Here is an 11,213-nt window from a genome sequence, read left to right on the forward strand (position 1 = left end):
GTCCGTGCTGGAGCAGCCTCTTGGAATGCACAGGGGTTCCCACAGGCTGCACATCCACGGTCCAGCACGGTGGGGAACACCTCTGTGAGGTGCTGGGGTGACATTTGGGGTTTACCTGTGCCCCCTCCCCTCCTGGCAGCACAGGCACAGTCAGCTTCTCCCCAAGAAGACAGCAGTGGATCCCAACAGTTCCTTGTGTCCGTGAGTAATGGGCGGATCCGTGGTGTCCGTGTTAAGGATGGTGCCAATGCCGTCCGTCGGGATTTGTCCTGTCCTGTCTGTGGAGCTCTCCCAGGAAGGGTTGTGTGGCTTTCTGGAGAAGGTGGAATTGCCTCCCTTCTCTCCCACCGAGTGCAGAGCCTGGCCAGGTTCCTCCTGTGCATCCCTTGGGAGCAGGGGGTGAATTCCCTGCAGTTAATGCCGTGCTCTCCCTTCCCTTTCTGTGTCACCGGCCACCTGTCCTGGGGACAGAACAGCCCCGGTGTTGTCACGTAAAAATCCGGAGGGTGAAGGAAAAAATTCAGAATGGGGAAGAGGGGGCTGGGAAGGGGCAGGAAGTGAGGAGTGGTCACTGGATCGTAAGGAAAAGCCAGGGCTGGTTCCCAGCTTTGCCACTGGGTGTTGGCACTCAGGGATGTTCCAGGCAGTGCCATTCTCAGGTTTCCTCCGGCAGGGAGCGAGGCCCGGGAGCAGCAGCATCCCTAGGAGCTTTGTCCACCCTCGGAGGCCGAGGTCTCGATGTGCTGCTGCTCCAGGCCAGGCTCAGGAGCTGCTCGTGCCCTCCAGCAGCACAGGGGCAGGGAGGGACAGCTCCTGGATCCTCCTGGGAAGCGCTTCCAACCCCTTCAGACCTATCCCGACACACAGGGACACACTGAGAGCGCCCTGAGCCAGCCAAGGGCAGGGGGTGAGGCCTCTGGGACGAACCACGGCAGTTTGTCTCCAACCTTTGCAGGAAAACCAGGACCCTCCAGGCCAGGCAGCCCTGCCAGGGGGCAGGGAGAGCTGGGACATGAGGGGAGGGGAGGGAAGGGCTGGAGAAGGGTCCCTGGGACCTCCTGGTCCCTTCCAGGCCACCTCCACCTGCACACAGCTGGCTCCAGGTACTGTCCGGACTCCTGGGCATCCCCCAGGGATATCCCGGCTCCAAGGGCCCTGCCCCACTCCCTGGGGGCTCTTCCCCCACGGAAGGGAACAGAGTGCTGCATGTCTAACCCCCCTCTTACCCTCCTCCTCCCGCTGGAAGTACCTGGGCTGGCCAAAATTCCACATTGGATGGAAAACTGCTGGCCCAGGAACGGAGGGTGAGGAGCCGTGAGCCCCAGGGCCCCCGACACCGACAGCTGAGGTTGCAAGATGGGGACATCCCTCCTTTCTCCGTTTTTATTTATAAACAGGTATTTTCCTGGACAGCTGGAGGCTGGAAATGATTTCATTCCTTTCCTGTTTGTATTTGGCTTTAAGCAAATAAACAACACTGACTTGCTACCTACTGCCGCGGTGTGCTGTGCTGTTTGAGCTGCCTCCCAACCCTCTCCTTCCCTCCTGGAAGGGCTTTGCTCTTCCCCGCGCCCGTGGGAGGGTGACGTGTCCCTGCCAGTGCCAGTCTGGCAGGGAGGGCGATGGTGACAGAATCCCCCCCTCTGCACGGGGCTCTGCCAAAACTCCCTCCTGGGCAAGACCCTCCCCCCTCCCTTTGGGGGTCCTGGGTCTCCTCTGTGCATCCTCCTTTGTCTGTCCCCATCCAGGGTGGCACAGCCCGGGCAGTGCCAGGGCTGGGGCAGCCGCGGGGCTCAGGTGGGAGCCGCTGCAGGGGATCCACGGCGAGCCCCCGGCCCCCATTCCCGCGTTGGGATACAGGGGGCAGCTCCGTGCCCTTCTCCCAGGGACCGCCCCAGAGCCGCGAGCGGGGCACAGCCGGGCTCCAGGTGCCACCAGCCGCTCCGGGGCTGTCCCCGCTCCCAGCGGGTGCCACCCCCGGCGCTCCCGGCGCTGCCTCTGGGCGGGGGCGCGCAGGGACCCGGGGCCGCCGCGCCGCCGCCGCCTCCCCGCCGCGCCCGCCCTTAAAAGCGGCGGCGGCTCCGGTGCAGCGCCCGCGGCGCCGCTCCCGGCACGGCCCGGGATGGGCTCCGCGCACTCCGTGCCCGCCGAGATGCGGGAGCTGGCGGACAGGACGGGCTGTGAGTACCGGGGACCCGCGGGCACCTCGGCCGGGCGCTGCCGCTGCCGCCCCCCGCCTCACCCCGGCCCGGAGCCTCCGGCCGCGCTGCCGGAGGGAACGCGGGGTGTCCGGCCCCGCAGGGGACACGTCACCCGCGGGGGTGCAGGAGGTGTCACCCGGGGAGGGAGGGAGGGGGGTGTACAGGAAATGTCACCTGGGTGGGCGGGGGGCTGCAGGAGGTGGCGCTCGAGCAGGGAGGGGGATGCAGGACGTGTCGTGTCACCCGCGGGGAGGATGCAGGAGATGTCACTCGGGGAGGGTGCAAAGGTGTCACCTGGGGTGGGGGGAGAGCAGGATGTGACACCCGGGGGATGGCGCGGGGACAGGGGATGAGAGGAGAGGGTGTAGGAATGTCACCAGAGAGTCCCCGGCGCCACAATGCCACGAGCCGGGACGTCGAGCGGCCACACGTGCGAGCCCCGGCACGGCTCTGCCCACCCGCGCCACCGGGGCAGGGAATTGTCCCCGCACGGCTGCTCTGCCCCGGAGCCACCGGGCCGCGGCACCTCGGGGCTGTCCCGGGCCGCAACCGCAGGGGAAGGAGCAGGGACACGGCCCAGGGCTCCCCGCAGGGGTCGGGGCGTAGGGCGGGGTGGTCGTGTCCTTCCTGGGAAGCGTCACCGCTCCAGGACGTGGCGAGCTCCGGGCACGGAGATCGGGGAGCTCCCACCCGGATCCTCCGGCTCCGGCCGTGCTGAGCGGCTGCGATGGAGCGAGGGCTGAGGGGCCGCTCTGCCCACGGCCAAAGCGGGGGTCGAGAGGGTCCAGTGCTACTGCTGCTCCTGGGGTCACATCTCCTTTCATCCCTTCTCCTCCTCCCCCAGGAAGGGCTGAGCCCCCCGCACCCCACTGAGCACCCCGGGCTGGACTCAGGAGCTTGGGGAGCCCGCGGGGTGCCAGCCTGGCAGCCCAGGGTGGGAGGAGGTTTTTGGGGTACCCCCTGGCCCAGGGACCCTGCAGCAGCCCCTCAGGCACAGGTGGCACCTGCCCCGGTGCCCCGTGAATCAGCCCCAGGAAGGGTTGGTGTGGGCAGCATTCAAAAATCTCATCGGTACCAGAGCAGGGAGGGCAGAGGGAGTCCCTGACTCCAAGCCACGACTGGGGTGCACGTCCTGTGCTCCCGGTGGGATTCACAGAGCTCCCACCGTGCTGTGGCTGCTACCAAACCCCCTGGGAATTCAGGGCATCTACAGCCCTGCTGCTGCGGTCCAACCTCGTGCGGGGCATTGCAGCCACCCTCGGTCCCCTGGGAGGAGCAGGGACAGGGCAGAGCCACCTGGACGTGCCCATGGCCCGTTCCTTTGCCTTGTCCCTCCTGGAGGGGCACCCTGAGGGGCTGCTCGGGGCACTGGGGCCGGTTCCCCTCCCTCCCTCCCTCTGTGTGCTCCATCCCAAAGCTGCAGCAGCGTCTGTCGGGGGTGAAGCAGCTCTTCCCGGGATGCTGCGGCCATTCCCTACACCCAGGCTGGTCCCACGGGGAGGGCTGAGCCCCCCAGTGCCCCTTTCCTGTGGGATGCCCTCTGCTCAAGCAGCACAAACCACACAAGGCTGGGAACAGCTGGCCCAGCTCCCTTTGGTTTAAGTCCTGTTCTCCCCCCATTAGCGGAGACTGCCGGGCTTGGACACGGGCCTGCAGCATCAGGATGCTTCTCAGGGACACGAGCAGCCTCTGCTGCCCTTGAGCCAGCCCTTCTTCCAGCAAAGCTTTTGCCTTTTGTGCAGATTTTCCCTTTTTTCCTGGAAAGTAGCCGAGCGCTGCCACCTTTCACAGGACAGAGCGATCCTGGGAGACCTGAGAGGTAGACCTGGGATTAGGGAAAGAGGGAGGAAAAGCCTCAGCCAGCCTTGCAGGGCTGGCCCAACCACGAGCATCCAGCCACTGACCCCAGTTCTTGTTCCTCTTGGTGCCTGGGACATTTTTCTGAGAGATCAAAGCTTTCTGGTGTGCACCCACATCCCAGATGCTGAAGGCTCGGTGGCCCAGCTGCTCCCATGGTGACAGCGATGTCGTCAAAGCAGGAAGTGAAAGGTCACTGCTCCATGGCCAAAACTGGAAAGCAAAGTCCGAGAAAAGTTCCCATGAGTGCAGCAGAGCAGCAGCCAGGAGAGATTAGGGGAGAAAACATCCAATGGATGAATCAGTGAGGCCTGGGCATCATCACCTGGGGGCCAGTGGGGTTAAGGGGGGTTGAAGAAAGGGGGTTTGAAGCCCGTCCTGCAAAGGTGCTGCCGGGGATCCGGGCAGGCCCAGGGCCCCAGGACCCGGCCCAGATGGGTTTCCAGGCTGTTATCAGAGGTCTGTGGAGGCTCAGCCTCGCTGATCAATACCGTTGCTATTTCCAGGCTGTGAAGCAGCAGTCAGGAATGCAAAGGACATTATTTAAACATCATAAAAGGCAGCTCGGGAGGCATCGAAGCCCAGCTCCGACCCTGCTGTCTTGCAGCAATTAACCCTTTGCAACCCCTCAGCGATACTTTAATGTGGTTTTCTGTCTCTCCATGATGCCAGGGGTGGCTGATTTCCAGCAGCCAGGGCAGCCCTGCCCCGTGCCCGGCCCCAGCCAGGGCTGCAGGAGCCTGTGGGTCCAGCTGGTGCCCAGACAGATTCTCCCCCAGCTCCAAAGCACTTCCCTGGCTCCTGGGAATGGCCCCTGTCAATATTTGCACAAGAGTCAGGCCCTGGGGGGGTTAGAGCTTGGTTACAGCCCCTGGGGAACAGCTGGGGAAGATAAACTCACATGTGCCGGGGCTTAGGGCAGCGAGGAGGTGTTGCTGAGCCTCAGGCTGGAACCCCAGTGCTCGTGGGGCTCAAAGGGAGCTGCTGGTCCCCCCTTCCAGCCCCTGCCCCGGGATGGGGTTAGTGCATCCCTGGGGCAGTGCCCACCGCGAGGCTTTGTGGCTCACCCCAAGCAGTGGCAGCAATTTCAAAGCCAGGCGTTGATTCTGGGGTGCTGCTGTGCCCCCTCCATGTCCTTCCCTCTTCTCTGGCCAGGGGCAGGTCCCTGCTGCCAGGATTGCTGATCCCAGAGCTATTCCCTGCAGCAGCCATGGCAGTGGATGTCCCGGGGCAGGTCAGGATGGTGCCGACAAAATGGCCAAGCCAGTTCCAAGGACTGACCCCAAGGATCCTGACCTGGGGACTGGGATCCCTCTGTGCCATTCCGTGCCATGCTGGGCCAGGGAATTTCCTGCAGACGAGGACAGGGGATAAAGCAGCCCTTGGCACCACCCCGCAGCCAGCACGGGGCATGCAGGGACACAGCCGGGCCTCGTGGGGCTGCATGGGGCCACCAGAGGGGAATGGGGTGGCACAGCTGTGCCCAGGACCCTGCCCCGCTGCTGGGGGTGTGGAGACAGGCACAGAGGGGTGTCCCGAGGGTCCCCTGGGGCTCAGCCCCTGTCACCTCTCTCCTTTGCCTGGCAGTCACCTCTGAACAGATTGAGCACCTGCACCGGCGCTTCAAGCAGCTGAGCCAGGACCAGCTGACGATCCGGTATGGCAACTCCAGCCCCACGGCAACTCCAGCCCCACGGCAACTCCAGCCCCACTGCAATTCCCGCCCCACGGCAACTCCAGCCCCACAGCAATTCCCACCCCATGGCAACTCCAGCCCCACTGCAGTTCCAGCCCCACTGCAGCTCCAGCCCCACTGCAACTCCAGCCCCACTGCAATTCCTGCCCCACGGCAGCTCCAGCCCCACTGCAGCTCCAGCCCCACTGCCGGGGCTGCCCAGAGCATGTCCCCCCTTCCCTGGGCTCCCAAGGGTGCCAGTCCAGGGCTGTGATTCCGAGCGTCCTTCCCCGGCCGTGCTGAGGCAGCTCTGGCAGCGTGGCCTTGCAAATAATCCCAGGAAAACCACAAGGACGCAGCGGCCTCGGAGCTCTGGCAAACACCTCATCACCCCCCAGCTTTAAAACCAGTTTTGGGGAGGGAGCAAGCGGGACCTGCCGTTGCTCTTGTTCTCTCCGGGGTGGCTGCGCGGGGAATTGGGCACCTCGGGAGAGCTCCGAGCCCCCGCTGCTGCTCCCCCCCTGCCGGGGGTGATTTCTTGCCTCATTTGCTTTATAAATCGTGGAGAGCAATGACCAGCACGGGCTCAGCACGAAGCCGAGGGGAGGCTGGACAGCAGGAGCTCCTTCCTGTGCCTTGCCGAGCCCTGTTTGAGGCCTTTAGCCCGGGAAAACCCTAAAAATCATGGCAGAGGGAGCCATGCAAAGGGCCCCGGCGTCATCCTAAGGGCTTCCCAAAGACCCGTTTTAGTGGGACAAAATCCCTGAGCACAGACTTGCTCCCAGTGTGAATGGCAGCAAAAAGGGGTTTTTATCCAAAACCTCTTTGTTTTTCCACGATTGCTTTGGAAGGAAGGGGTGGGGTCTCCCGGTGGCTGTCGGAGCCCCTCCCTCCTCCGGGGGTCCCTCACGCTCCGGGCTGTCTCTGTCCCTTTCGCAGCAAAGAGAACTTTGACAGCATTCCCGACCTGGAGTTCAACCCAATCAGAGGGAAAATCGTCCACGCCTTTTTTGACAAGCGGTGAGAACCCCCCAGCACCCGGGGAGGGATGATTTATCCTCTGGAAGCAGGATGGGGCTGGGCAGGGATCTTCTCCCCAAAGGCTGGGGTGGAACCGGGTGGAAAATCAGACATTTAAGCTGAGTCTTAGTGACAAACCAGTCCTAAAGCTTTGTGGGGGCATGTGATGGGCTTGGGAGTGGGTGGCTGGGGGATTCCCATCACCGTGGGCTCCGGCACCCCCAGGAACCTGCGGCAGGAGTCGGATGGGCTGGCGGATGAGATCAACTTCGAGGACTTCCTGACTATCATGTCCTACTTCAGACCCATCGAGATGAACATGGATGAGGAGCAGCTCGACCGGTTCCGGAAGGAGAAACTCAAATGTGAGGCTTTCCCAGGGCCTGGGGTTTGGGGCTGGGGTGGGAAGGGTCTGCCCTGACCCTGCCACGCTCCTCTCGTCCCTCCCAGTCCTGTTCCACATGTACGACTCGGACCACGATGGGAAGATCACGCTGCAGGAGTACAGAAATGTAACGTGTGGCCCCTCCTGCCCCGTCCCCCCAATTCCCCGGCCTGGCGTTGACCCTCTGCCTTGCAGGTGGTGGAGGAGCTGCTGTCGGGGAACCCCCACCTGGAGAAGGAGTCAGCTCGGTCCATCGCCGACGGGGCCATGATGGAGGCAGCCAGCATCTGTGTGGGACAAATGGTGGGAGCCTGTGCTGGGAGCTGCTTCCCTGCTCTGCCAGGGCCCCACTGAGGGGCTGTGGGGGCATCAAGAATGGGGCTGGAAGAGGTCCCTGCTTCCCAGGGCACCTCCCCTGTCCCAGAGCTGCTTTGGCCAGGGATTGGTTTTCAGGCAGCAGCTTCCAGGGTGGTGTTTTCTCATGAGAAGAGCCCAAGGGGGATCAGCAAACAGTATCCCATAAACCCCATCCTTACTGCTCATGGAAAAGGCTGTTCCTTGCAGCCTTGGGGGTTTGGGGACCAATTCTGGGCTGGCCATGGGGTACAGGGCAGGGCCAGCACTGGGAACCCATGGGAGACCTGTCCCTCAGCCCCAGGGGACAGCCCTGGGCCACCCCTTCCCACATCACCCGGGGCAGCCTCAGTGTTTCCTCTCTCACCACGACAGGGCCCGGACCAGGTGTACGAGGGCATCACCTTCGAGGATTTCCTGAAGGTCGGTGATGTCTCCACTCATGTCCCTGGGAGGAGGGACTGGGGTGGGCACAGGGACCGGGGTGGGCACAGGGAGCTGGGTGGGCACAGGGAGCTGGGTGGGGCACAGAGACCAGGGTGGGCACAGGGAGCTGGGTGGGCACAGGGAGCTGGGCTTTGACCCTGGCGCCGCTCAGCCCCTTCCCCTGGCAGATGTGGCAGGGCATCGACATCGAGACCAAGATGCACGTGCGCTTCCTCAACATGGACACCATTGCTCACTGCTACTGAGGAGGGCAGGAGGAGGAGGATGAGGATGAGGAGGAGGAAGAGGACCCAGCAGCAGCTCCATGTCCTGGCACCTGGCTCCCAGCTCCATGGCTCTGCCTGTGCTGGGGCTGCCCTTTGCTCTCTAGAAACATCAGAGGCTTTTATCTGTAATAAAAGATATTTCTCTTTTTAGTCCTCGCTGAGAAATACTCAGTCCATCCATCACTCCTTGGTGGAGTGTTTCCCTGAGCAGAAAGCCTCCACAAATCCTGGTTTCCCCACAAATCTGGATTTTTTAGCCTCTGCCACACGCTGCTCTGGGGAAGGAGCTGCCCAGCTTGGACTGATCGATCCCAGGCCGTGGGGACAGGCAGGGATGGGGATGCTGAGGGGCAGGAGGTGAAGGCAGCACGCTCAGCCCCTAAAAGGACAACCACATCCCACTCTGCATCCTACAGTGAAGGTGATGGCAGCGACACAAGGAATATTCCCAGTTTAATCCCAAACCAGCACCCCGGGCTGTGCCTGCCGGCCAGAGCCAGGCAGGAGGAGCCCGGAGCAGGCAGCAGGGACGCGGGGACGCGGGGACGTGGGCTCCTGGCAACCAGGTGGCTCCTGCCCCCACATGTTCCCGCTAGAACAAGGCACCGGAGACGAGGGGTTGTTTACTGGTATTAATAACTGGATGGCTCCAGGCGGGTTTCTGTCTCTAAGGCAGCCTGAGCTGGGGAGGGAGGGAGGGAGGGGGAGAAAAAAGGGCAATGGCTATTTTTAGAAAAGCAGGGAAGATTTATTTGTTTTATCAAAAAATAGCTTCCCCCGGTGACACGAACACGCGGTGGGAACAGCCCCGCAGCGCAGCCGGCAGCGGGAGGGGCTGCAGGCAGCGATGGGTGCGGGGCCACCCGGCCCTGCTGTCACCCCCTCCCTCCATCCCTGCCTCAGGGCAACAGCGCTTTTTCCCTCTTTTCCACCTTATTGGGGGTCTCTGCTCGGGCACCCCCACACCGAGGGCGCAGTGAGGGCTCCCCTCCCAGGCTCTGTCCCCTCCGAAGCCCCCGGTGTCGGTTCGGAGCTGCTGGAGCTCGGTGCGGAGCAGCTCCCGGAGCCGCGGCAGCGGGGCAAGGACCGCGCTTCCCTGCCTGGAGGGACCTGCTCTGCTCGGCTGCACCGCGGCCGGCCCGGGGCTCAGCCCGGGGCCGCGGGGACGGAGCTGGGAATGTCCCACAGAGCCGTGGGACGGCGCTGCCGCCGCCTGTGGGGTTGGTTCAGGGGCTGAGGTGCTGGCAAGGGGAGCTGGAGCTGGGCTGGGTGGGAGAGCCGGGGATTGGGAGGGGATGGAGCTCCCGGCTCTCCCAGAGGAGCCGTTCGGGCCCTGCAGGGCTCCTGGTGCTCCCCACGGCCCGCTCTGCGTTTGCAGGGCTCTGGGATCCCCTCCTGCTCTCCTCGGGCTCCTCTGGGCACCCTCGGGCATCCCCATCTCCCCGGCGCCACATCGGCATCGCCCGGGCAGGGGAACCTCCTCCTCCTCCTGCTCCTGCTCCTGAATCTCTCATCCTGCCCCTCCTCTTCTCCGTGCCAGACCCTCCGTGCTCCCTCCCCACCCCATGCACACGAGGGCACAACATCCAGCTCCTCCCCAAATCCTCAGGTTTCCGCAGCCGAGCCAGGCTCCTTTCCCTGTTTTCCCACTGAAATTTCCACACAGACACTGCGGGACCATCCCACTCCCTAATCCAGCTGCAAGCTCCGTGCTCCCAGTCACAGCGCTGGGTGTCTGAAAGGTCCTTTTCTGGCCCTAGATCTCGCAGCTGGGGCTGCAAGGGTTGCCACAAGATCAGGGTCCCACTCCCCCTCCACACCCCAATTTCCTTGGAGGAATCATCCAAGAGGATCCACACCAGCAAGGGCTGGGTGTGCCCTGCAGCGCAGGGAAGGAGAGGGCAGGAGGAGTGAAGGGGATGGATGAGAGGATAATTATTATCCCTTGAGCTAATTAGCTGCTCCCTGGATATTCTGTTAAGTGGCAAGGAAAGTGTGGGAGTTTGGGAAGCAGAGGAAGGGCCCAACACAAACTGGCTGCGGCGTTCTCTCTTTGCTTGTGTTGGGAATTCTCTGCGGGAAATGGGATGAGGGGAGAGCAGGAGGGAGAGGGAAGTTAAGGCTGATCCTCAGCCCAGCAAAGGAGCCCCAGGGCTGGCCAGGAGCATCACTCCCACGGCAGGCACCAACACGGTGTTGATGTTGCACACAGCAAAGCCCAGCGAGAGAAGGAGAATAATCCTGGAAATCACAGGAAAATCTGGAAGAGCCCCGGGAAACCTGGCAAGGGCGACACTTCTGCTGCAGCAAAATCCTGCAAAGTGTTCCATAAAGGATAATGGTTCTGCTATGGGGCCAAGATGCCAAGCCCTGGGATGTGGCACAAAGCTCCGTGGCAGATCCCAGCAGTGGTCAGCAGAGGGTAATTGGAAAATTGAAGCTGCTTTATTGGAAAACTCCAGGGAGGCTGATCAAGGCTGAGCAGCATCGGAGAGAGCGGCGGCTCCTGGGATTGGAGAGGGGGACTGAGTGACCCCAGCACTGAAGAGGGACACTGAGTGACCCCAGGACTGCAGGGCAGGGCCTCGGGGCAGGTGGGCATTGGAACAGAGGGGACACAGCTTGACCCATCTCCCCACTGCTCCCCCTCATCCGTCAGCCACGCTGGAGCTTGGGGATGGCAGGAGAGACCAAACAAGGGGACACCTGCCCAGGGAGGGAGGGAAGAGCAGGAGAGCAGGAAGCAGCACAGACCCCACAGCCAGGGAGCCGGCAGCCACTTGCAGCTGGTATTTCTAAGCTGAATTTTGGGGAGCTCCTCGTTCCTTTGAGGGCACTGTCCGAGGCAGTGACAGAGGAACCCCCTACCTGAAGCTCTTCCATGAAGAGGAATTTGGCCCTGAGGCTCGAGGTCCACATTTCTGGATAAAACTCTGCCAGTGGCACAAATCCTGACCCGGAACAGGCTCTTTCCCCCTGGTTTCTCTTGCATAATCCACCAGTACTTC

At 62.8% G+C, this 11,213-nt stretch overlaps 1 protein-coding gene across 2 annotated transcripts; it reads left to right on the forward strand.

The window, feature by feature from the left end:
• Window positions 1–2,051: 2,051 nt before the first annotated feature.
• Window positions 2,052–8,355, forward strand: TESC (tescalcin). Of its 2 annotated transcripts, none has more exons than XM_039561381.1 (8): window positions 2,052–2,180; window positions 5,646–5,715; window positions 6,673–6,753; window positions 7,057–7,118; window positions 7,204–7,265; window positions 7,334–7,441; window positions 7,868–7,915; window positions 8,107–8,355. In XM_039561381.1, the coding sequence occupies exons 1-8, from the start codon at window positions 2,123–2,125 to the stop codon at window positions 8,182–8,184; spliced, it is 567 nt and encodes a 188-aa protein (XP_039417315.1). In that variant the 5' UTR covers window positions 2,052–2,122; the 3' UTR covers window positions 8,185–8,355. The 2 variants fall into 2 exon arrangements, with proteins under 2 accessions (XP_039417315.1, XP_039417314.1); XM_039561380.1 differs by having other exon boundaries at window positions 2,054–2,180; window positions 6,979–7,118; window positions 8,107–8,258.
• The last annotated feature ends 2,858 nt before the right edge of the window (window positions 8,356–11,213 follow it).

Source organism: Corvus cornix, chromosome 15 (genome assembly GCF_000738735.6).
Source record: "Corvus cornix cornix isolate S_Up_H32 chromosome 15, ASM73873v5, whole genome shotgun sequence".
Lineage (NCBI taxonomy): Eukaryota > Metazoa > Chordata > Aves > Passeriformes > Corvidae > Corvus > Corvus cornix.

What these genes read in the sequence shown, in the direction of transcription:
- TESC (XM_039561380.1), top strand. Translation starts at nt 2,123, where the DNA reads ATGGGCTCCGCGCACTCCGTGCCCGCCGAGATGCGGGAGCTGGCGGAC. An exon ending in GCTGGCGGACAGGACGGGCT is followed by an intron (nt 2,181 to 5,645) that starts GTGAGTACCGGG and finishes TTTGCCTGGCAG; the next exon opens with TCACCTCTGAACAGATTGAG. An exon ending in CCTTCGAGGATTTCCTGAAG is followed by an intron (nt 7,916 to 8,106) that starts GTCGGTGATGTC and finishes TTCCCCTGGCAG; the next exon opens with ATGTGGCAGGGCATCGACAT.